The 27,500-nt window shown below is 43.1% G+C and overlaps 1 protein-coding gene across 1 annotated transcript in view; it reads right to left on the minus strand.

Moving 5' to 3' along the window:
• RTCA (RNA 3'-terminal phosphate cyclase) overlaps window positions 1-18,929 on the minus strand; it is a 337,192-nt gene extending 318,263 nt beyond the window's left edge. Inside the window, exons 1-2 of the mRNA XM_044085720.1 lie at window positions 18,627-18,929; window positions 18,258-18,358 (exon numbers count right to left, since the gene is read on the minus strand). Coding sequence (XP_043941655.1) covers window positions 18,258-18,358; window positions 18,627-18,671 — 146 coding nt within the window. The 5' untranslated portion in view covers window positions 18,672-18,929. The remainder of the gene's footprint in view (window positions 1-18,257; window positions 18,359-18,626) is intronic.
• Window positions 18,930-27,500: the final 8,571 nt, after the last annotated feature.

The following is a 27,500-nucleotide window of genomic DNA, read 5'->3' on the forward strand; positions in this document are numbered from 1 at the left end:
CATGTAAGCTCTAGACATGGCAAAAAGGCCCTGTTGTGTTAAGTATAACACAATGTGTAAGCCATTTTTTGTTTTATTAGCTTCATCCTCAATTTCTTGGCTGAAAAAGGACAAAAACAGCCAAGAATCTTTTTCCATTTCCTTTAATTTTATCGACATAAGATCTGAGCGCCTGCAAGCATCCATGTACAGCAACATATACTGTCCTTTGTTAGCATAATCAGGAAAGAAGACTGAATGATTAGTGGGTTAATTTAAATTAGCTTTCACTGCTACCTTTAGTGGATTTGTTTTCAGAAGAGCCTGCTCGTAGGTTTTCCTTGTGTTTGGTCTCAAAACAGAGGAAGCATCTGAACCACCATTCCTGGGAATGAAGGGCCCCTAGCCAGAACTTGGGGGGGGGGGGGGAGTTGGGCATAAGAAGTGAAGGTTTGGGTGTGGCTTACCAAACTAGTTAAGATACAGGTCTACTAGTTGGCCTCAGGCAGAAAAGACTTGGCCTCAGGCAGAAAAGACTGTCCAGAAAATGAGGCCATAACAGGTGATCCACATTTGCTAGAGCCAAAAAAGGAGCAAACAATGATCTTGGCCTTGTGCATTCTGGCTTTCTCAAGAAATCTTGATATAAAGGGAAATGGTGAGGGGGTACAAAGGAGACGCTGGGTCCACTTCAATAGGACTGCATCCCCACATGCCTTTCTGAGGGAGAGGATGTGGATACAAGAAGGCCACATCAAGGCTTCTCCCGTGCCAGGTTTGGCATAACGGTTAAGGTATTCCTGACTCTGGTCACTGTCCGGATATTGACCCAGCGTGTAATATCCTGCAGACTAATTGTCTAGTATTTAACTGTGAACAACGTTCTAGCTACAGAAACTCTTAAGGCATCAGCAGCCAACAGCTGAGTCTGTATGCTAATGAGCTGGATTACCATGGGATACGGCTGACAATAACAAAGGGATTGTGACTGTATGCAAACGGTCACTCTCAAATTCTCATGGCCTCCAAACAAAGGGGAAAGGAAGGAGTTTCCACACCATGCTGTTGGGAGTGGATTGCAAGGGAATATAAAATATTGCATGATAAATATAGGAATAAGAAGAGATTAGAAAAAATTGAGAGATCAGATAAGCAATTCACACATAAACTATGGAAGTTTATATATGTATGTCTCCCAAATATGCAACGAAGTTTAGAAGACTTACGATTAAACTTCGTTGCAAGTGTATTTTTATACCCCAAGCAGACTCCAAAAGAATTGTTCCTCATGTAGACTGAAAATGTCAGAAGTGTGATAGGTAATTAAGAACATAGTTTTTAAAATATAATGAGCTGGCAGACTAAAATTTCCCTGCAGACTACTCTGAGAAATACTGGGTGAACAAACTGGTGTAGGAATAATTTCTTGAGCTGTGATACAGAATCAGAATTACCTAGACATAAGTTGTGGCCACGTTTAATTCTGGTGGCTGCCAAAAAAGCAATTACTAGAAAACAGAAATACTAAGTAGTGAATATAGTAACAGAGATAACATAACTGAAGTGGGATCTTTAGAAAAGGGTAGGAGCAAATTACATAGAAAAAAATGTGAATTGTGGGAATACATTCAGAATAATGATTTGGAGGAGGAATGAGGTTTAAGTGAATGCAGTAATTAAATGAGGTAAGGAATGACTACACTGACTCATAGAAGATTATAGGCAATGCAAGTCAATATGGTTGGTTTTTATTTATACAAATGTATAATTATTGAACTAATCACTTATGACATAGGCAAAGATATTTTTTCAAACAAGAAAGAAAAATGTATAGTCAGGCCTTGTATTTCCAAAAATCCAGCACTCAGACAGCAAGTCACTAAAATCTCAAACAATTTTTGTGTTTTTACATTAAGAGGACATGAACAGTCCATCTAGGGGCAGAAGGCCACATGTAACAAAGTTAAGTGCAGTCACTTTACTGGCCAGGGGACTTTTAGCCAGTTTCCTGTGTTTTAAGTGTGGGTATAAATTTGGAGCATTTGCACACAACTACCCATCATGCAGTAGTGTTTAGTAGTGCCCTGTATAGATGCTGATACCTAGAAACCAAATTTTACTTTATAAAACCACCTCTGAAGCTGCACCCGTAACTTGGCGAGTGCAGAGCAACTATTTTGCATGTTGAGTAGCACATAGCAGCTAACTTGTGCATTGAGGAGCACTGCTCCTTGAATTTAGTAATATTTAGCCTAGTCTAGTCTCTAGCCCCAAATGTACCCTTATTCAGTCCACTATTAACCCCTCGTGCACTGCATCCTTGGAGCTCACCCCCTAAAGGACCTGACATAATACAGACTTTCCCATTTTCTCAGTAGCCAGTTTGGTGGATATTGGTATATTCACACAATGTAACAATAGTCTAATAGCCATTGACAACCATTTAATCCTCAAACAAATATAGTATACAAGAGATGCATATATACGTTTCTGAAAGCAATAACTCTCGAGAACAAACATTCATAACAATCTGGTTGTTAGAAATTAACACACACAGAGTATGCATCCCACCTGTAGACCTAGTTATACTGAGACACGTAAATGCAATCTGCCCAAACACCCAAAGACCTTCTGGGCATTCCACCTGCAAAAATTATCCTCAGCAAACTTGAGAGCACTCAACAGAAACAACACTGCACATACAGCCACACCCAGTAGAGCCTCCACTACCAAGCTCATAAGGCAAGTCAATGCATTACCTAGGAATCTAGTCATAGGGGACTCCACTGTACAACATACTGATTATGATTGGGATGATTATAAGGCCCCAGTAGTCATTAGCCTATGATGCCCCAGGGGCCAGGAACTGCCAAGTTACACATGCACTCAAGTCATTGCATCATACGTACCAATACATTTCAGTCATAATCCATATAAGTGCAACTGATCCAAAACGTACCTTCCCAGACTGTATGAAGGGAGACATTACGGAGATCTTGGACTGTGCGTCACGGACTGGTATGGGCCTAGCATGCAGCAGCTTTCTACTTTCACCAAGGATGAGGCCACAATACAAAACAGAAGACAATTGTTTTAATAATTTGCTTATCTTAGAGTGTCATTCTGGGGCTGGGGGGGTGAGTGCAATATTTAGCAGCATGGGAGGTCATGGTTAACCCATGTTACTTTGCCAAAGATGGTCATCTGTCCCCTCTAGGCATTTTCAATACTGGCTAAAACATTGTCACCCCCCCCCCCCCCGTACAGCCTTTTAAGCGACACCAAATTGACAAACCTTCCAACACAGGAAAATATACCCAAGGAAATCAAAGGTATTACTGCTCAATGCCAGGAATCTAATACAAGAAGCTCCACTCCCTTCCAGCTTTCCTCACCTTGGGAGGATGGCGACATCTACGCAGTAACAGAAAAAAAAGGTTTAAAACTGCAGAGTGTACACCCCTGCAGTGCAAGGCTTCAGGGCCTTCCACACATTTAGACCAACTGAACAGACAGGGACTAAAGGTGGAGGTGTCCCAATCTACACTGACAAACATACGTCTAGGTTGGTTAAACAAGATGAGGCACTGGGGTTCCTCCACAGCCAGATTACCACACACAAAGTTCCATACCATATCCTAGAAAGCTATAAATCACCCTCTATGTCCCATGAAATCCAAAGCTCAATCTCAAACTCAAGACCTATTGGAGACCGTCACCATTCATCCAAATACCACACTCATGGGTGACTTTTAATCATTCCTCTGTAAACTGGGAATCCTACATGCCCCTAGATTTGCAGATGCAGAGATTCCTAAACTTTGCAAATACAAACACCCTGAACCAATTATTATGTATGCTTACTAGAGGTATAAACATATTGGACTTGGTACCCACAAATACAGGAGAATGCTGCACCCACCAGTGTTATGTCCTCTCTGTTAAGGTCAGACCAGAAAGCAGTTTCCTTCGAAATAAGTATCAAACTGTAACACAGCAAACCCTGTACAGTTAGAAACTACTCCAAGGCAAGCTACCTTTTAAGTGATAACCTCTCAAAAATATCAACTTCTCCAAAACCTGATAACACAGCAGCCTATTCATAACCATGTCAATGACTGCACAGCAGCTGCTGTGCCTGCCAGAAGTAAGCCCAAGACTAACAAAAAACAAACCACCCTGATGGAATTCAAAAGGGTTGTGCAACAAAAGGAAGAAAGTCAAAGCTGAAAGAAGAAGTGTTAAGAGCAAAATAAAGCAAAAGAAAAAAACCTCTCTCAAACTGAACACAACTAAAAAGAATAATTATGTCCAATAAAGCAAGTTGTGATGTAAAGATAGCATTCCAGACCAAGAACAACCATAAGGCCTTCTTTAGCTATGTCCAAAACAACAACAACAACAATGGAGCCATGTTCACAGAACTGGGAGATGTAGCAAATCTCTTGGCTGAAAAAGTCAGCTCCAACTTTACACCCCTCTCACCAACTGCCCCCCCCAAGAAATACCATCTAAAATAATCCCTCCAGCTTTCAGTAGAGAACAGATCTTAACCTTTGAGAAAGCATCTAAAATTACAGCTTCGATAGGCCCTAATAAAATTATAGAATGCCACTTAAATAGCCTGAAATATGACCCATCAGGGCCAGTGATGTCACTATTCAACCACAGCCTTACACGGACATCATGTCATATGAATGGAAGACTGCAATGGTCATTCCTCTGTACAAGGCTGGACCACCAACAGAGCTCAGAAACTACAGACCCATTAGTCTGACTAATCTCACATGTAAAGTGATGGAAACAATTATCATGGAAATGATTTAACACACGACACAGGAAACCTGTCGACACTGAACCCAACCCAGTTTGGTTTTGTTAAAGGCAGGACATGCCTACTGAACTTGGTGGACTTCTTTGAGAAGGCCACCAAGGCAATGCATTAGGGCAAAATGGCACATACTGCCTACCTTGACATAACCAAAGACATTTGATACAATACCTCACTTGGATATTGTAAGAACTAGACATAAACCCTTATGTAACTCACAGGACAGCCCAACGGCTCACAGACAGGACCCAGGAAATTAGGATTGTGGAGATCACCTCCACAAAGAGAACGTTGCCAGTGGATTCCCCTAGGGCTCTGAGCTAGGACAGCTCCTATTTTTCAGAAGTCAAGGGCCTCTGGCTTATCAAGTGTGCAGATGACTGCTAGCTGGGAGCAATCAAAGAACCTACGCTCCAAGATACTAACATCTTACAGGAAGGTCTAATACTTACAAATGACTGGTGCCAAAACCACAGCTTAAAACTCAAATGTCATGAAATGCATAATAATACCTTTTGGGAAGCTGGCCACCCAGGGAAGCTACCTAACTGATAAAACATCCTTAAAAGTAGACAGTAATCAGGAATTTGGGGAATCATGCTGGTTGAAAGATAGGTTACTATGAACATGTGTCTAAGGTAGTAAGAAAATTAATCAATGTCACTCAACTTATAAGTAAGAACATGGCATCTAGACCTAGAGAAGTTACTTGTCACTGTATAAGGCCATCATCAGACCCATCACAGAGTATAATGCCCCCTTTGGAATGTACCCGACAGGCACATGCTACAACTAGAATACCTGCAAAGGTTCCTCACAAACTGAATACAGGACGTGAATACAATGTCCTATGCAGACAGCCCATTTCCTACAGACTGCTGAGACAGAGTTTATGCCTGGTATGCAAGGCATCCTTGGATCCTGCTCTGGATGGATGTTTTCAATATCCACAAAATGAACAGCACAATAAATACTAGATCTAAAGATTTAAACTTTTCTTGTGACTTAAAAAGGACATGTTGGAGGGAGAGGCATGTTATCACAGAGAATCCCCACTCTCTGGAATAGGCTTTTCATTCACATGAGCAACACTCTTCTCTAACCCTATTCAAGCCCAACCTGGACCAGTGTATGGAAAACAGACATTCACCCCCCCCCCCCCGGTCTGATAGAAAGCAGCAGCCATTAAATCACACCCTAACAAATACCCCTTAAAATAATCTCTAAGGCACAATAACTCAAGGGATACGTTTTGGGTTGCATGGCTAGGCTTACAAAGGCCCCCAGTGGTTGTTAGCCTATAAATACACAACTAAAATAATCAAGGAAACATTAAGTAGGTAAGAAAGAAAGAAAAACAAACAACTAACTAACTAGGACTTTACATAACACAAACTAACCTGTACAGTGGAAAACACAATCAGATCTTAAAAAAGGTGGTGGTGAGCCCCTTAACTGTATCAAGGCAGCATATGCATAGTAACTGTTCTTTAGAGCATATGCTTTAAAGGACAAAAGCATTTGATAGTCTAAAGGGGCAATTAAGCAGGCAGCCACTGCATCCTTTCCTGAACTGCAACCATTCAAAGAGACTCTCTATAGTGGATAGCTATAATATTCTGGTCTAAAGTCTTCAGCAGAAACTGCATTTACCTTTGGTGTTGTAAGCAATCAGAAAGCTGTGGTCCTCTTTCCATCAAAATCACCTTCACCCCACAGATACCCTCTAAATTACCGGTCATTGACACTGTAATGACATCAGTTCTCATTGCTTCTATAAATCACTCAGCAATCTCATAACTATTGCCAGTCATACCATTTTAGTTCTGGATCTCAAACTAAGGGACAACTAACCACCAGACATTCATTCAAGTACTACACATTCAGAATCGAGAACCAAATTTCTACAAGAAAAGGTAGGGATGTTCCGCACACCAACAACTCCCCATTGATCAGCTCCCTCTCCCTACTCCACCTACAAGACTTAATGATGCGCTTACCATCATAAAACCACACATACTGTTATGCTATCACACTATCCATTAGTTTTGTCCGTTAACATACCTGTACAAATGTTAGCTACTGTAGAACTCTTAAAATATACAACACATTCCAGCAAGAGAGGGTTACTGCACAGTTCAGAAACAGTATCTGTCCATATTTCAACTCAAATTACTAGTTTCAGTGTTTTTTTTCAGGTGGATGTCAACTTTGCAGTTCTCAAACACTAATAAAAACGTCTTATGTCCTAGCCAAATATGTATGTTTTACCAAGCCAAATATGAACCCTTAACTACATCTAATAAAGTATTTCTATAATGCAGACATAATGGAAAAAGAACAGTATGGAAGTAAAATCCAGCATGAAGCACCGGAACAACTCCAGGTGCAACTGACAGTTGGCAAGACACCCATCCAAGTTAAAGCCAGCTACAGAACCCCCTCCAAGGCTCAGGACACCCAATCCTCCTACCTGGATCTACTTGACTCCATCAAGGTACCCTCTAGTACCCTGATCCTTGGCGACTTCAACTATCCCACCATAATCTGGGTGAACTACTCGTGCACTAATGCACTCATCCAACAATTCTTGACTTCATCAGTTCTAATGCACTAGACCAGCTCATCTCATCCCCCACAAGGGGAGACAATATTTTGGACTTGGTTCTCATCAACATGGGTGACCGCTGCACCACTCCCATAGTATGTTCTTCCCTGGTGAGATAAGATCATCGGTCTCATTCAAAGTTTCTATTTCACCCAACCCCCACCCAGCCATAACCAGGCTAAAAAACTTCTCAAAAGCTGACTACAATCTCCCAAGGGAGGGCAATAGTAGTTTCACACCACCGCCCCCACCTCAGAGGATGCAGACAACTATGCTGAACAGTATGCCAATGCAGTATACAAGCACGTGTACAACTGCATGGACTAAGCCATACCGAACAGAACTAAAACCTGCTCGTCAAGGAAACACAAACCTGTCTGGTGGACATCCTCTATCAACAGGCTCTACAACAAAAAGGAAGAAACTGTTGTCCAAGGGTAAAAAGCAACAAATTCCAAATTGGAAAAACTTCCTCCTTAGCCTCAACAAGCAAATCGATCACTAGTGAAAACCTCCAGAGTCAATTATGAATTGAAACTAGCCTCCAAAACAAAGGGAAACCATAAAGCCTTCTTCAGTTACATCAGGAACCTCCATGGCAAAGACCAGGTCTGTTCCGAATTAGTACTTAACTATAAAACTTACAGTGGTCCTGTTGAATAAGCCAATAGGTTCAGCGCAAACTTCACCTCCTGTCTCCCCTAAAGGCCTTTTCTACATCCACAATGTGTCCCGCACCTCAAATTTCCACAGAACAAGTGTTAAAGGTCCTATCCGAGGCAAAGAACACAGCTTCCATGGGACCTCATAGTATCCCAGGCTGTATATTCTGCACCATCTCCCGCAAGAAGTAGCTTCGCTATTAAACACCCTATTCAACCACAGCCCAAGTACAGGCTTCATTTCAGCAGAATGGAGAAATGCCACTGTCATCCCCTTGCATCAAAGTGGTGCCACTACTGACCCTGGAAACTATCGGCCCATTAGCTTGACAAGTCTGATCTGCAAAGCCATGCAGCATATTATGGATCTCATACACAAGGACATAGACAATCTCCAAGCACTTATCCCCACCCAGTTTGGATTCATCAAGGGCATATCTTGCCTTTGAACCTGGTTGACTTCTTTGAGACTGTCACCAAGGCACTGGATGAGGGAAAGTCAGTGCATACAGCTTACCTTGACTTGGGCAAGGCCTTTGACACAATCCCCCACTTAGGCATCATCGAAAAGCTGACAACTTGGCGTAAATCCCTATCTCATCAGGTGGGTGGCCAACTGGCTCACCGACCGGATCCACAATGGCATAATATGCACCTCCACCTCTGACAGCAGACCTGCTACTAGTGGAGTTTCCCAGGGATCTGTCCTGGGACCCCTACTGTGTGGCATCTACTTCTCAGTGTCCAGGCAAAGACAAGCCTGTGGCTGACCAAGTTTGCGAATGACTGCAAGTCAGGTGCTGTCACCGACTCTCCAAATGATGTTAACATACTGCAAGATGGTCTCACAGCAACTAATGACTGGTGCCAAAGTCAAGACCTCGCAATTAAATGCAAAAAAAAAAAAAAAAAACTGTATCATACCATTCAGCAAAAACAAGGGCCCTACTGATTGTCACAACAGCAAACCCCCAAGTACACAGCCTGTGGTGAGAGGCCTGGGTATTGCAGGGTGACAACAATCTCACATTCAACCATTATGTAGCAGCTGTGGTCAGAAAATCATTTTACTTGGTTCATCTCATAAGTAATGGGATTGCATCCAGAAAAAAGGAGGTGATTACCCTCTATACTCTTCCTTCATTAGACCAACAATTGCGAATAACGCCCTGTTTGGTATGTACCTCTCCAAACATCTGGACATACCAAAAAGGCCACAGAAATACCTCAGAAAGAGAATCCATGGCCTCCCAACACCTGTCTTATGCGGACAGGTTCAAATCACTATCACTCTACTCGGTATCATACAGATTGTTCAGCAATCCAAATGTCACATAGCCCACAAACTCAGTGTGCCACTCAACTACAGCCCATAAAGCATAACATACCAAACACTCAAGTCATAGGTGACTCTATAGTCAGGCACACTGATGTTCCACTCACCAGGCTAAACAAGGAGAAAGTTACTGTCCGCTGCTTGTCGGGTGCCAGGATCCGCCTCATAATGCACTCACTCAGGCCACTCCACAGGTACAAATATGATTCTGTCATTGCCCATGTTGGTGTGAATGACCTTGTCCATGTTGGTGTGAATGACCTGAAACGTACTTCCCTAGACTACATGAAAAGAGAAACGGAGCAGCTCTCCGATCTTGTAGCCCAGGCAGGTATGACCCTAGTCCTGAGTAGCATCCTGCCATCACCCAGAATGATACCACAGTACAACGACAAAATGACTGACTTCAACAATTGGCTAAGCTTCTGGTGTCATTCTAAAGGAATCCAGTATCCGTCTGCCTGGGATGACATGATCGACAGACCACGATGCTTTGCCAGAGATGGCCTGCACCTGTCGCCCTTGGGATTCCAGATACTGGCAAAGGCAATTGCCATCCCATAGTGCCTTTTTAGGCAAAGTTCAAATGACAAATTCACCACCGTAACAGGTACAAGTAAGCAAAATCTGAGAGTAATACTACTCGATGCTAGAAGTCTAAACCTCAAAATGCACTCATTCGAGGCACTCCTTAAAATGGAGAACATCGACATCTGTGTAGTGACAGAGACCTGGTTCAAACTCCAGAGAGCACCCCTGCATTACCAGGCTATAGTTCATACCACACCTTATCGACCACCTAACCCAGACCAAACCACTAAAGGCTGAGGTGTGTCCATATTCATTAAGGATATCCACACCTCCAAGCTAGTTGCTCAGCATAATGCATCCGAGATTATCCAAGTTCAACTAACTCTGGGCAAGACCGCAATCCAGATTGTAGATAGTTACGGACCCCCCCCCCCCACCATGCCCCAAGATCCCCACTCCTCTTTTCTTGATACACTGGAAAACAGAATGGTACAACCCAACACCCTAATAATGGGTGATTTCAACTACCCCACTATTAACTGGGAAAACTACTCATGTACGAACTCTTTTGCTCAATGTTTTCTGGAATTCATAAATTCCAACCCTTGGACCAATTCATCCACACAACTCAGCACAGCTCCTCGTGGTGTCCTGCAGAGTTCTGCAAGCAGCAGAGAGTGAGAGTGTGACTTTCCTTGATTTTTAAGTATTTTTTCTGGCTTTCGTTTTAATTACTGTATCTCGACTGCATTTCGCCTAAAAAACAGCTCTGCATATTATTTATACTGTACCTGTGTTGATTCTAAACTGTTTGCACTTTAAAAAGTTATTTTTTGTTTAATTTAACTGTTAGGCTAACACACTCAAGTGCACTAGCCGTTTTATAGCATTTACTGTTTGCTACTGTATCTTTTTCTTCGGTCTCTGTAAAAAAAAAAAAAAAACAAAATATCCTTGTTTTCCCGTCTTACTGAACTAGAATAGTCCAGTCTTCAGATTTTGCTTTATCTCTGGGCTTTGTCATAGTTCCTGTGCTATCCATATCCTTATTTGGATAAGAGGAAGCTTCTCCGTTCACCAGTGGGAGTGGAGAGCACTGAGCAACCTATTTGTCCCTAGAGGAGTGGTTCCAGCCCAGCAACTTGTAGTTTATTGGCCATTTTGGGTCAATTCCTGGCTCTTTTCAACCCCCTGCTATAAAGCCCGTTTTTGCACGCTGTTGCGTGAAGTTGCTCAGAGCAGCATCGGGCAGCGCCGGTTAATGAAGTTTAAACTATTTCTGGCTCTGTAAAGTCTGCTCTTCAATTTTTCCCTTAGAACTGCTCTACTTGCAATCTAAACAGCCTATTCTCTACCTGAAAAGCCCAGCACTTACTCCTAAAGCATTTTTATACAGGTAAAGCACTCAAACAAAAAAGAAAGTACTTCATTCACCTAAATCCCCTTGAGTACCCATTTCCCTATAGGTCCTTTCTGACTCAGTTACACAGCAATCTTTTACACTATTCTAGCATGTCGAAGGGTCAGTTGCTGGCGTCCTCTCCTGTTCAGCTGGTGAATCTGGGAATCCTGAGGCAATGTTACAATTGCCTCATGTACACAGGCAACCCTCTCCTCCTCCCAACAAATACAAATATATGTGAGAGATGCAACTATATAGCCAAACTGGAGGCTGAGCTCTCTCAACTCAGTACTGGCAAAATCAGTCAGGAGGAGAAGGTAACCACGCACACCACAAACCCAGTCTCACATCACAACTGCAAACCAAACACAAACACACAAAAACATACTCGGAGGCTCCGATTAAAAATCTACCAAAACAACAGAGGCCTCCAAAGCAGACACCCAAGCGACCACTACCTCAAGACATAGCACATGCAACACATAGTTCACAAAGTCTGTGTGCTAAACAGTCACAGCCCTTAAGGCCAAACAACATACCAGACACACTTGTAATAGGTGACTCCATAGTCAGACACACTGACGTCCCGCTCACCAGACTGAACAAGGAAAAGGTTACAGTAAGCTGCCTGTCGGGTGCTAGAATCCGCCACATAACACAAGCACTCAGGTCACTCCACAGCAAGTACAAATATGACTCAGTCATTGTCCATGCCCGTGTGAACGACCGGAGATGTACCTCCCTGTACTACATGAAAAGAGACATAGAGGAGCTCTCTTGATTATGTAGCCCAGGCCGGTATGACCCTGACCCTGAGCAGCATCTTACCCTCACCAAGAATGATGCCACAGTACAAAGACAAAATGATAATTTTTAACAATTGGCTTAATTACTGGTGTCATTCTAAGGGGATCCAATGTCTGTCTGCTTGGGATGACATGCTTGACAAGCCACGCTGCTTCGCAAGGGATGGCTTGCACCTGTCACCCCTGGGCTTCTGGATATTGGCCAAGGCTCTTGCCACCCCCATAGTGCCTTTTTTAGGCAAAACTCAAATGACAAACCTACCTCCCTAGAAAACACAAGTGGAAAAAAACTAAGGGTAATGCTGCTCAATGCCAGAAGTCTAAACCCCAAGATGCACGCTCTCGAAGCCCTCCTCAGTATGGAGAACATCAATGTCTATGCAGTGACTGAAACCTGGTTCAAGGCTCCTGAGAGCACCCCAGCACTACCAGGTTTTACCTCATATCATGCTTTCCGGCCTCAAAACTTGGACCGAACCACAAAAGGAGGGGGAGTATCCATATTCAAAAGATACCCACACCTCCAGGTTAGTGGCAACGCACGAAGCATCGGAGACCATCCAGGTGCAACTAACCATAGGCAAAACTGCCCTACAGTTTGTAGCATGCTACAGACCACCCTCTCAAACTCAGGAACCCCACACAGCCTTCTTGAAGACACTGGAGAGTATAAATGTCTCTCCAAATACCATCATATTGGGAGACTTCAACTACCCAAACACAGACTGGGAACATTACTCAAGCCCCAACACTCTAGCCCAAAGGTTCCTAGAATTCATAAACTCAAATGCGATGGAACAACAACTAGTCACCATTCCCACAAGAGGAGATAATATACTAGACCTGATCATCACAAACATGGGGACAAAATGCTCCACACCGGAAGTATACCACTCATTGGTGAGATCAGACCATAAATTAATCTCACTGGAAATCCACATCCCACCCCCACCCCTTGCACAAAAGACCACAGTGAAGAACTTCTCAAAAGCCAACTTCACACTTCTTAAAACTGAAGTGGTATCCTTCAAGGCACCTGGGCCAGTGGAAACCACAACCCACACTGCTGAATCCTTCATAAATGCCTTCTACGGGCACCTTCAAGAATGCATGGATCATGCAATCCCAAATAAAACCAAGACCCATCCCCCCAAAGGCAGGCGCCCGGTCTGGTGGACCCCAGCCATTAACAAACTTTACAACAGGAGGAGGAAGCTACTACATGACAGAGCAAAATCCCTAAAAGGGAAGGCATCTCTGATCAGTACTAGCAAAAAACTACGATCACTCATACATCATCCAAGGCCAACTTTGAGAGAAAAATCGCAAAAGATACAAAAGACAATCACAAGGCCTTCTTTAGCTATGTTAGAAACCTGGGTGGAAACTCCCAGATATGCTCAGAGTTAGTCCAAAATGACACAAAATACACTGAACCCACAGACATTGCCAACATTCTGGCAGACAGGTTCAATGCAACCCCCCCCCCAAAAGGAGAAATATCTATCCCAGCAGAATGTAGCCTCCCTAACATCTCAGATGCCCAGGTGAAAGCCGCCCTCTCTAAAGCTAAAAACACAGCATCAATGGGACAGGACAGTGTCCCGGGCTGAACTCCAAGAGGAACTAAACCCACACATAAGGCTGCTGTTTAATCTTAGCCTTACTACAGAATATGTACCCAAAGAGTGGCGTACGGCAACAGTGGTCCCACTCCACAAAGGCGGTGCTTCTACGGACCCCGGAAATTACCGCCCCATAAGCGTGAAGAGCCTGGTCTGCAAAGCTATGGAAAGGATCATTAACAAACTCATAAACAAAGACATTGGGGACCTACAGACATTGGATCCTACCCAGTTTGGCTTTGTCAAGGGCAGATCCTGCCTTTTGGACTTGGTCGACTTTTTTGAAACAGTCACTAAGGCCATTAATGAGGGTAAGACAGTTCACACAGCCTACCTTGATCTTGCAAAAGCCTTCGACAAAATACCCCACTCGGGCATCATAGACAAACTCACCAGCTTAAATGTAAACCCATATGTCACAAGGTGGGTTGCAAACTGGCTCAAGGACAGAACCCACAGGGTCAGAGTTGCTGGAGCCATGTCAGACTCTAAGCCGGTCACATGCGGTGTCCCCACAGGGCTCAGTCCTGGGACCCCTCTTGTTCGGCATTTATTTTTCCGAGGTGCAGACAAACATAGGAGGATTGTGGCTGACAAAGTTCGCAGATGACTGCATACTGGGTGCCATAATTGATACTCCAGCGGACACAAGCATCCTTCAGAGAGACCTCATAGAAACGGATAATTGGTGCCAGAGCCATGGCCTTAAGCTGAACGCCAAAAAATGTATAGTCATACCCTTTGGGAAAAACAAGGTACCCACAAATTACCACATAGGTGGTAATCCATTAAGTACGGAAGAGGTAATCAGGGACCTAGGGACCCAAGTTGACAGTAACCTCTCATTTGACACTCACATTGCCAAAGTGGTTAGGAAGACCTTCTATATTGCCCACCTTATCATGAAGGGATCACATCTAGATCAAGAGAGGTCACTGTGCCCCTGTACTCTTGTCTTATCAGGCCCATGATTGAGTACAATGCCCCATTTGGGATGTATCCTACCCAACACCTGCAGCAGTTGGAAAGACCCCAAAAGTTCCTCACCAAGAGGATAAAGGGTCTCAAACATATGTCATATGCTGCCCGGCTGAAGAAACTCCAGCTCTATTCAGTCGCATACTGCCTACTCAGAGGTGATCTATGCCTGACGTACAAGGCCATGTCCAATCCAGAATTAATGGACATGCTCCACCTCAGAAAATCCAAATCCATCAGAGCCACAAGAGCAAGAGATTTGAACCTCAACACAGAAATAAATAGGACGTGCTGGAGGGACAGATTCATAACCCAGAGGCTCCCTACACTCTGGAACAGAATCCCAGTCCATGTTAAGCAGAGCCCCTCACTAACTCTCTTCAAGAGAAATCTTGACGAGTGGATGGGAGATCGTAGGTTTACCCCGGGGGTCATTCTCTGTGTCACTACTAGACAGAGGCACAGTAAACTAAACCCTAAATGGGCGTAGTATTCTCATCCAAAGGGGTGGTGAAAGCCACACTCTGGCTAGGCTTATAAATGCCCTAGGGCAGATAGCCTAGTACGAACCTATGAACCAGGGGCAGCAATATCCTAGACCTGGTCATCCAACATGGGTGACCAGTGTTCCACACCAGAGGTCAAATCCTCGTTGGTCAGATCCGACCACAAGCTAATCACCCTAGACATCCACATCCTGCCCCAACCCCCCCATTAGGGAAACATCCGTAAAAAATTTCTCCAAAGCCAACTTCACGCTTCTCAAGACAGAAGTGGCAAACTTTACGATGCCCATGCAGATGGACAATAGAAATATGATTGCTGAATCCTACACAAATGCACTTTATAAGCACTTACAGAAGTGCATGGATTGTGCTACTCCTAACAGAACCAAGATGCTATCCTCCAAAAAAAGGAATCCAAAGAAAGAAACTGTTGCAAAAAAAAAAAAAAGGAGTAAAATCCCATGACTGGAGGAACTCCCTGGTCAGCCCCAGTAAGAAGCTGAGATCCCTCATAAAATCCTCCAAAGCTAATTATGAAAACAAAATCGCCACTGATTCTAAAGACAACCACAAAGCATTCTATAGCTATGTAAAGAATCTCAATGGCAACACTCAGATCTGCTCCGAGTTACAGCACAATGGTGCTAAATATACAGAACCAACAGATATTGCCAACATCCTGGCAGATAGGTTCAGTGCTAACTTTACCCCCCCTCTCACCCCCTAAAGGGCCCATCTTTATACTGGAAGAATGCAAAGTTCCTGTAATCACGGCTGTACAGGTAAAAACCTCACTCTCCAAAGCCAAGAGCACAGCATTCATGAGACCTGACAACATCCCAGGCTGCCTTCTACATGAACTACAGAATGAACTGGCACCCCAACCTAAGTACCATGTTCAGTCATAGCCTCACTTCAGGCTTTGTGCCCACTGAATAGCGCACCGCAATGGTTATCCCACTCCACAAAGGAGGAGCCACAACAGACCTCAGGAACTACCACCCCATTAGCCTGGTCTGTAAGGCCATGGAACTCATAAACAAAGACATTGGAGATCTCCAAACTCTGGACCCCACACAGTTCAGTTTTGTAAAAGGCAGATCATGTCTCCTATACCAGATTGGCTTAGCCATAGATAAGGGTAAGGTGGTTCACACAGCCTATCTAGATCTCGCCAAGGTGTTTAACACCATCCCCCACTCTGGAATTATAGATAAACTCACTAAACTAGGTATAAATCCCTATGTCACAAGATGGGTTGCCAACTGGCTTATTGACATAACAGACACTGTGAAAGTAGCAGACTCCAAATCAGACTTCAGACCAGTGACAAGAGGAGTACCACAAGGTTCAGTCCTGGGTCCTCTCCTGTTTAGTATCTACTTCTCTGAAGTACAGGCTAACACAGAAGGTCTTTGGCAACTAAGTTCACAGATGACTGCAAACTAGGAGCCATAATTGAAACTCCTAACGATGTGGCCATCCTACAAAAGGGCCTCACTGAGACAAATGCCTAGTGTCAAAGCCATGGTCTCAAGCTCAATGTCAAAAAGTGCAATGTCATCCCCTTTGATAAAAACTCTGTACCCATGAACTACCACATAGGTGGTAGTCTACTTAACACCAAAAGTGTGATGAGACCTTGGGACACAGGTGGACAGTAGTCTCTCCTTCGATAATCACATCGCCACAGTGGTCAGGACTCATCACAAAAGGTTTCTCATCCAGAAAAAAAAAAAAAAAAAAAGTCATTGTTCCCCTGTACTAATCACTCAGACCCATTATAGAGTACAACACCCCTTTTGGTATGTACCTCACAAGACATCTACAACACCTGGAAAGATTGCAGAAATACCTCACAAAGAGGATCACTGGCCTCAAACAGATGCCCCACGCAGACCGTTTCATAAACTCCAGCTTTACTCTGTCGCATATTGCCTACTCAGAGGCAATCGCTGCCTAACATACAAAGCTATGTCAAACCCAGAGCTGTTGGACATGCTCCACTTAAAGAATTCCCAATCCCTCAGATGTACACGCTCTAGGGACCTAAACCATGTCACCACAATAAACAAAACATGCTGGAGGGATAGATTCCTGTCCCAGAGACTTCCCATACTCTGGAACAAACTACCTATGTCAAACAGAGCTCCTCATAAGCACTCAAGAAAAATCTTGATGATTGGATGAGAAATAGGAAATGCACCCTGGGGATCACTTCTGTGGCTCTGCTTGATAGGGCCACAGGAAAATAATTTACTTGGGTTGCGAAAGCCAGGATACCTTTTTGGCTAGGCTTATATAGGCCCAAGGGCCAACAGCCTAGTACCTACCAATTAACCTATACACGTCAAACAGAATACTTCGCTGACCCTCTTCAAGCTCAACCTTGATGAGTGGATGGGAAACCACTGAGGTATCTTTTTTGGGGATAATCTCTGGGCTATATGATCCTATTAAGCAAACAAAATTTCCAGTGACAATGACAGCTGCTTGACACTCAAAACAAATGGCAAATCCATGAAGAAAGTAAGTCTTCCAAAACTCATCAAAACCAAACAATCTAAGTAAATAAAGAAATAGTATCACTCCGTAACAACAGATGAGCAAACATGGTAACATTATTTCAATTCCAGAACAACATGCACTTTACAGTACAATGCACTGGGAAATTGTATTCAGAAATAAACTTCATACAGTTGAGAGATATGTGGTTAAGTAATATAAGTTTCTCCATGTGTCAGAATTTTAAAGTCTGGTACACTTACACGTTTGGTTTATGAACTATTTTTCCATAGCTTGCTAACTTCTACACAACCCTGTGACCAACCCAAATAGGTTAAGTGAGGTGCTACACCAAGTTACTGGAGAAGAAACAATGACACATAAAATCATGAGACATTAAGTGGTTATCCAAGTCCGATTTTCTGCTCAGGAATGTCGAAATATATCTGCTTATCAATTTATCTTCATGACTAGAAACATCATCTTACCGCAAACCCGGGGTACTTCTACCAGCTCGAATATTTTTAACTTTGATGGATGCTCCAAATATGCAGCTTAAAGAAGTGCAAACTCGCAAGATCTGTCCTCCCTGCAAAATAAAGACAGAATATTAATTCATTTAATAACAGTAGTTGAAAAGAACAGGAGGATAAACAATTGCTTTACGTATGTACACTATTACTGGACATCTGGCAGTTTCCGCATGCTTAATTTATTCAATTTATAAACAATACAATTAGGATATTAACATAGTCATCTAGAGCAAAATGTTGCTGGAGCACGTAACTAGGCCCAATAACATAATTCCCAAAACGTACACTCGCGTACCCATCTTTCATCAAAATTGTATTACCTACCCCTTCCATAATACCACCGTCAAACTCCACATAATCCTGAGACATTTTTGCGGATATATTTTTGTGCTGCAGTGTGTATCTCCAGAATACTCGGAAGAACCGAATACCAAGAAACAGGTTTATATATAACCTCAGCTCACTCCAAAAGGTTAAACATTAAATACAGCAAAGACAGTTAGCATTCAGAACTGCTAAATTAGGTCTCCAAACACGGGCAAACATTAGCACATATTCATCGCATGCACCCCCAGTTTGCAGTACAGTACCACTTTCTTACGGTTTCTGCAAAAGGAAGTTATTCGCTGCACGCGTGGCACAAGAGCCAATAGAATGTTAAAGCGCTACAACGCATGGGCACTATTTTCACGTGGGATTTAGAAAGAGTATTCTTGAAATGGGTTTGGAAGTTAAATGTTGTTATTAATGCCCACATTTTTGTTAGATTTACGTTCTTTTCTCCCTTGTTTGCGGTCTTTTGAATTGGTTGCTTTTCGTAAACTTGGGTTTATGTACAGCAAGCTTGTAGAAAGATTTGTTATCGGCAACCATATAAAGGCTTCTGTCCTGGGAAAAAAAGAAAATATTTATTTTGGGGACACTAGATTAGTTTGTTTTTAAGTATGTCTCGACTGGTTTCCTTAAACTGTTGGTATGTTTCTCATAAAGTTATGGTTTTCTGGCAAATCATTGATGACTGAAGTCAGAAAATAATGGCAGATATATCAGTTATAGTCTCTGTACACTAAATGTAATTGCAACTAATGCAAAACGTGTTATTCTAGACTAGCAACGTTTAAAGTCTGTAAGAGCAATATTTAAAAAGTATCTCCATTTTAGCCCGTTGCTCCCCTATAATTTATGGCTTTGTCCAGATTTCTTGCTCTAAGAGGTTCAGAGGTATATTTAAATGTTTGATTTTTGTTAAAGATGTGGGTCCGACTTTAATAAGCAAATCGTTACTGTTTTGAATTTTAGTTTCAAGTTTCAGCATATATATTTTGCCGATACCTGCTTTACCTTAGTATTGCGTGCGTAGCCAAATTCCATCCAGACGTCTGCACATGCAAAGCTTGTAGGATTTCTCTTAACACTCCTAGATGCTGGTGTAATTTTTGCTCTGGTCTGACAAAGCAGGTCACGGTTAAAGAACATAGGATGGGGCCCTCACCCACTGCAGAATACATGACACCTGAAGAAGCGTAGTTTATCTACGTGAAAGCGCTTGTGTTTTTATGGAACAATAAAAGACGTTTTTTCATTCATTTGACTCTTCCATGTGGTGACTCCGGTTTGGATCTATTATCTACCACTGCAGAATATCTTATTTTGATATTTTGTCACCTTTGTCAGACCAACAAAATCAGTGCAGGAATCTTGTGTACTTGATAAACCGGATTCATAGGTAGGTACTAGGTTATTGGCCCTAGGGCCTATATAAGCCTAGCCAAAAAGGTACCCTGGCTTTCGGCACCTTTCCTGTGCCCCTGTTGAGCAGAGCCACAGAAGTGATCCCCGGGGTGAATTTCCTATTTGCCATCCAATTATCAAGATTTTTCTTGAAGAGTGCTAATGAGGAGCTCTGTTTGACATAGGTAGTCTGTTCCAGAGTATGGGAAGTCTCTGGGACAGGAATCTCTCCCTCCAGCATGTTCTGTTTATTGTGGTGACAAGGTTTAGGTCCCTAGAGCGTGTAGCTCGGAGGGATTGGGATTTCTTTAAGTAGAGCATGTCCAACAGTTCTGGGTTTGACATAGCTTTATATGTTAGGCAGAGATCACCTCTGAGTAGGCGATATGCGACGGAGTAAAGCTGGAGATTTTTGAGACGGTCTGCGTAGGGCATCTATTTGAGGCCAGTAATCCTCCTTGTGAGGTATTTCTGTGGCCTTTCCAGTTGTAGATATCTTGTGAGGTACATACCAAAAGGGACGTTGTACACTGTAATGGGTCTAATGAGTGATGAGTAGAGGGGAACAATGGCCTTTTTTTTCTGGATGAGAAACCTTTTGTGATGAGTTATGTCACGTAGAAGGATTTCCTGGCCATTGTAGCGATGTGATTATCAAAGGGGAGACTGCTGTCCACCTGTGTCCCAAGGTCTCATCACACTTTTAGTGTTAAGTAGACTACCACCTATGTGGTAGTTCATGGGTACTGAATTTTTACCAAAGGGGATGACAATGCACTTTTTGGCATTGAGCTTGAGGCCATGGCTTTGACACCAGGCATCTGTCTCAGTGAGCCCTTTTGTAGGATGTCCACATCATTAGGAGTTTCAGTTATGGCTCCTAGTTTGCAGTCATCTGTAAACTTTGTTAGCCAAAGACCTTCTGTGTTAGCCTGTACTTCAGAGAAGTAGATACCAAACAGGAGAGGACCCAGGACTGAACTCTGTGGTATTCCACTTGTCACTGGTCTGAAGTCGGATTTGGAGTCTGCTACTTTCACAGTGTGGGTTCTTTCCATGAGCCAGTTGGCAACCCATCTTGTGACATAGGGATTTATACCTAGTTTAGTGAGTTTATCTATAATTCCAGAGTGGGGGAATGGTGTCGAAAGCCTTGGCGAGTTCTAGATAGGCTGTATGAACCACCCTACCCTCACCTATGGCTTTGGTGACTGCTTCAAAGAAGTCTTAAGTTTAGGAGGCATGATCTGCCTTTTACAAACCTGAACTGTGTGGGGTCCAGAGTTTGGAGATTACCAGTGTCTTTGTTTATGAGTTCCATGATGATACGTTCCATGGCCTTGCAGACCAGGCTCGTTAGGCTAATGGGGCGGTAGTTCCTGGGGTCAGTCATGGCTCCCCCTTTGTGGAGTGGGATAACCGTCACGGTGCGCCATTCAGTGGGCACAAAGCTTGAGGTGAGGCTATGATTGAATATGGTACTTAGGTGGGGCGCCAGTTCGTTCTGTAGTTCGTGTAGAACGCAGCCTGGGATATTGTCACACCCCATGGATGCTGTGTTCTTGGCTTTGGAGAGTGTTTTTTTTTTACCTGTGCAGCCATGATTACAGGAACTTTGCATTCTTCCGGTATAGAGATGGGCCCTCTAGGGGGTGTGAGTGGTGTAAAGTTAGCACTGAACCTATCTGCCATGATGTTGGCAATATCATTTGGTTCTGTATATTTAATGCCATTGTGCTGTAACTCAGAGCAGATCCGAGTGTTGCCATTGAGATTCTTGACATAGCTATAGAATGCTTTGTGGTTGTCTTTAGAGTCAGTGGCAATTTTATTTTCGTAACTAGCTTTGGAGGATTTTATGAGGGATCTCAGCTTCTTACTGAGGTTGACCAGGGAGTTCCTCCAGTCATGGGATTTTACTCTTTTCTGCAACAGTTTCTTTCTTCTGGCAGAGGACCACCAGATTGGCTTCCTTTTTTTGGAGGATAGTATCTTGGTTCTGTTAGGGATAGCACGATCCATGCACTCGTGTAAGCGCTTATAAAGTGCATTTGTGTAGGATTCAGCAGTCGTACCTCTATTATCCGTCTGCATGGGTGTCATGAAGTTTGTCATTACTGTCTTAAGAAGTGTAAAGTTGGCTTTGAAGAAGTTTTTACAGTGGTTTCCCTAATGGGGGGTGGGGGCAGGATGTGGATGTCTAGGGTGATTAGCTTGTGGTCGGATCTGACCAACAAGGAATTGACCTCTGGTGTGGAGCACCGGTTGCCCATGTTGGTAATGACCAGGTCTAGGATATTGCTGCCCCTGGTGGGGGTGTGAATAAGTTGATCCAAGGCGTTGGAATTTATGAATTCCAGAAAACGTTGAGCAAAAGAGTTGGTACATGAGTAGTTTTCCCAGTTAATAGTGGGGTAGTTGAAATTGCCCATTATTAGGGTGTTAGGTTGTACCCTAATTTTTTCCAGTGTATCAAGAAATGAGGAGTGGGGATCCTGGGGCAGGGTGAGGGGTCTGTAGCAAGCTACAGTTTGGATTGCGGTCTTGCCCAGAGTTAGTTGCACTTGGATAATCTTGGATGCATTATGCTGTGCAACTAGCCTAGAGGTGTGGATATCCTTAATGAATATGGACACGCCTCCACCTTTACTACTTCGGTCCGGGATAAGTGGCCAAAAGGTGTGGTATGAATTATAGCCTGGTAATGCAGGGGTGCTGTCTGGAGCTTTGAACCAGGTCTCTGTCACTGCACAGATGTCGATGTTCTCCATGTTAAGGAGTGCCTCGAGTGAGTGCATTTTGAGATTTAGACTTCTAGCATTGAGTAGCATTACCCTCAGATTTTGCTTGCTTGTACCTGTTACAGTGGTGAATTTGTCATTTGAACCTTGCCTAAAAAAGGCACTATAGGTATGACAAGAGCCTTGGCCAGTGTCCAGAATCCCAAGGGTGACAGGTGCAGGCCATCTCTGGCAAAGCATCGTGGTCTGTCGAATATGTCATCCCAGGCAGACAGATACGGGATCCCCTTGGAATGACACCAGAAGCTTAGCCAATTGTTGAAGTTAATCATTTTGTCCTTGTACTGTGGTATCATTCTGGGTGATGGCAGGATGCTACTCATGGCTAGGGTCATACCTGCCTGGGCTACAAGATCAGAGAGCTCCTACATGTCTCTTTTTATGTAGTCCAGGAAGGTACATCTCAGGTCATTCACACCAACATGGACAATGACAGTCATATTTGTACTTGTTGTGGAGTGACCTGAGTGTGTGCGTTATGTGACGGATCCTGGCACCCGACATGCTGCTGACAGTAAATTTCTCCTTGTTTAGCCTGGTGAGTTGAAGATCAGTGTGCCTGACTATAGAGTCACCTATGACTAGAGTGTCGGGTACGTTGTTATGCCTTATGGGCTGTGGTTGAGTGGCACACTGAGTTTGTGGGCTATGTGTCATTTGGGTTGTGTTGGGGGTGGAGTTTGTTTGCATTTCTGCTTTGGGGGTCCCTGTTGCTTGGGCAGGTTTCTTTTGAGAGCCTCCGCAAATGTAGGTGTGTGGTTTGTGTTTCTATGTGTGTGTTTTGGTAGTGTAGGTTTTGAGTGTCTATGTGATGTGTGGTTTGGTGCAAGTGTTTACCTTCTCCTCTTGACTGTCTAGTCCAGTCTTGGGTGAAGAGAGCTTTGCTTCTAGTTTGGCTATATAAGTGCATCTGTCACAGGTTGTAGTGTTGAGTGGTAGGAGGAGAGGGTTATCTGTGTACATGAGGCAATTGCTGCATTGCCCCAAGATGCCCAGATTTATCAGGTAGACAGGAGAAAACACCGGGAGCTGACCCTTAGACATGCCTGGATAGGTGCTTATTTATCAAGTACTAAAAACTGCTTTCCTCTAGAGTAGTAATTTGTAGCTTATTTAGTGCTTACAGCGAGATCTGAACAAGTGCTGAGCTCAAAGAAACAGATTTGAGTGCTGAAGTTAAAAAAATGGCTAGTTCTAAGAAACAAAATTAAGCTAGGCTTCCCTCCAACACAGAAAGGCTTGGGGGCTCAGAAGCTTACAAATAGTCCTGGATACAGAAAATCTGTATGTGGACTAGACTACTTACAGGAAGGGCAGGAAACAAGCTTAGAATTTTTTTCCTTCCCAAATGCTCTCTTTGTACACAGTAGGGGTGCCTGAAATCAGAATATGATCTCGGGGTGCCTGAAATCAGAATATGATCTCACTGCACTCAGTTGAGTGAGCACATAAGATGGGCTCAGAAGGAGTATCCAAATACAAATTTACAAGAGGGGCATGCAACTTCAATGCCACCAAGATTAACACCAAAACAAGAACAAAGAGGGAGGGAGGGAAGGTGGGTGGGAGCTAACTGTAGAGACACAGAGCCACAATTTTCAGTTCAATTAATATTCAGTGAGAAACAAAAATAAATAAAATGCAGTACTATATTAAAAGGTGCAGATACAAGTGTACTTAAATTCACTTATACGTCCAGTTGATTGCAGGCAGATCTTAGCCGGCCAAAGCTCAAGCATTTAGCAGGAAAAAAAACAAAATGTACCACTTATATAAGGCACGACAGCCCCTAGGCTAAAACACAGAATATCAATCCCCCCACTGCTTTCAATGGCTACAATTCTAACAAGATCTCTGTAGAGACACAAGCTTTCTGTAGAGACACAGAGCCACAATTTTCAGTTCAATTAATATTCATTGAGAAACAAAAATAAATAAAATACAGTACTATATGAAAAAGTGCAGTTAAAAGTGTACTTAAATTCACTTATACGTCCAGTTGATTGCAGGCAGATCTTAGCCGGCCAAAGCTGAAGTATTTAGGGTGGGTGATAATAGATCTTATTTATGTCTCCTTTAAAATTCATAGGTCTGTGTTTATAATACTTTTTGTTTTTATCAAGTAACAGGCTTCACAATTTCATTAAACGTTTTACCACTGACATAGAGCCCTTGACTTAGTTCAGGAGTCTGCAACCTTCACTATCAAAAGAGCCATTTTGGCCTTTCTCCTACCAAATAAAATTCATCTGGAGCCACAAAACATATTTGACCCGTAAAATGAAGACAACACAACATATTAAGTTTTATATATAGTTATTATACTATATATAAAAGAACTAAATTTATAAGAGCAATATTTAAAATCTGTCCCTATTTTTATTCCTTTGTTGAGATTTTTATTGGGATTGCTCGACTGCTGTCAGTGCGTGTGTGTGTCTGTCTGTCATACCTTTCATCTTTTCACAGCAAGAAATCTGGACAAAGCCATAAATAATGGAGAAGACAAAGGCCCAAAAATAGGGACACTTTTTAATATTGTTCTTACAAAATTAGAAAGTTGATAGAACGTGATTTGCATTAGCATGAATTTTCTGAAGGGTATGAAGTCTGAAGCTCAAATGTCTGTCTATATTTTGTGACTTTAGCCCTAAATAATTTGCCAGAAAACCCACAATTTTATGAGAAGCAGAGCAAAAATATGAGGCAAAAATCAGGACATTCTGCAAAAAATCTGTACAGTTGACAAGTAACTGTGTGCATGTTTGTGTGTGGAAAATGCATTTTAACAGAAAGTGTTATTCAAGCAAGTTTCTAAGTTTATACAAGCAATATTTAAAATCTGTCCCTATTTTTCTTTCTTTGTTCCCCCTTTATTTGTGGCTATGTCCAGATATTTTGTGGTTGAGTTTCAAAGGTATGGCGGACAGGTACGGAAACCTTTCAGGAGATGCTGATGCTGCCAAGGAATTGCTCGATTGCTCTCAGTATATGTGTGGAATGCATGGTAAAATAAACCATGTTATTCTAGCAAGTTTATAAGAGCAATATTTAAAATCTGTCCCTATTTTTCTTCCTTTGTTCCCCCTTTATTTGTGGCTATGTCCAGATTTTATGTGGTTAAGAGTTTCAGAGGTATGGTGGAGAAGTACGGAAACCTTTCAGGAGATGCTGATGTTGCCAATGGATTGCTCGATCGCTGTCCATGTGTGTGTGTGTGTGTGTGTGAGTGGACTGCATGGTAAAATAAACCATGTTATTCTAGCAAGTTTATAAGTTTATGTGCAATATTTAAAATCCATCATTCAATCGCTCTGTGTGTGTGTGTGTGTGTGTGTGTGTGTGTGTGTGTGTGTGTGTGTGTGTGTCGTACTGCAGAGTGGCCATTATTTTTTCATAGCTACAGGGAGCCACTGCAGAGGGGTGGAAAAGCCACATGTGGCTCCAGAGCCACAGGTTGCAGACCCCTGATTTAGTTAAATCTTGCTAGCCAGCTTTATAGATTCATAGGTAGGTACTAGGCTATCTACCCGAAGGCATTTATAAGCCTAGCCAGAATGTGTTTGCTTTCGCTGCCCCCTTAGATTAGTTCCCTGTGCGTCTGTCCAGCAGAGCCACTGAAGTGATCCCTGGGGTAAACGTTCTGTTTCACATCCACTCGTCAAGGTTTCTTTTGAAGAGTGTTACCAAGGAGCTCTGCCTAGTGTAGACTGGAATCTTGTTCCAAAGCATGGGAAGTCTCTGGGACAGGAATCTCTCCATCCAGCACATCCTGTTTATTTTTTTGGTGAGGTTTAGATCTTTAGAGCTTGTGGCTCGAGGGGATAAGGTTTTCTTTAGGTGGAGCATGTCCATCAATTCTGGGTTGGACATGGCCTTGTATGTCAGGCAGAGATCACCTTTGAGTAGGTGGTATGCAACCGAGTACAGCCGGAGTTTCTTCAGTCGAGCTGCATAGGGCATCTGTTTGAGGCCAGTGATCCTCTTGGTGAGGTACTTCTGTGGTCTTTCCAGCTGTTGCAGGTGTCTTGTAAGGTACACCCCAAATGGGGCGTTGTACTGTATGATGGGTCTGATGAGTAGAGGGGCACAATGACCTCTTTTGATCTGGATGCGAACCCTTTTGTGATTAGGTGGGCGACATAGAAGGATTTTCTAACCACTTTGGCAATGTGATTATCAAAGATGAGATTACTATCTGCTTGGGTCCCCAGATCCCTTATTACTTCTTCTGTATGTAAGGGAATACCACCTATGTGGTAGTTTGTGGGTACTTTGTTTTTTTCCAAAGGGGATGACTATGCACTTTTTGGCATTTAGCTTGAGGCCATGATTTTGACACCAAGTATCTGTCTCAGTGAGACCCTTTTGGAGGATGTCTGTGTCAGCCGGAGAGTCAATTTTAGCCCCTAGTTTGCAGTCGTCTGCAAACTTGGTCAGCTATAGTCCTCCTGTGCTTGCCTGTCCCTCTGAGAAGTATATGCCGAACTGGAGGGGTCCTAGGACTGAGCCCTGGGGAACACCACTTGTAACCGGTTTAGAGGTGGACCTAGCTCCCGCAACTCTCACCATATGAGTTCTGTCCATGAGCCAGTTGGCAACCCATCTTGTGACGTAGGGTTTTATGTTCAGGCTGGTGAGCTTGTCTATAATACCAGAATGGGGA

Source organism: Protopterus annectens, chromosome 10.part0, assembly GCF_019279795.1.
Source record: "Protopterus annectens isolate FY-2018-M chromosome 10.part0, PAN1.0, whole genome shotgun sequence".
NCBI lineage: Eukaryota > Metazoa > Chordata > Ceratodontiformes > Protopteridae > Protopterus > Protopterus annectens.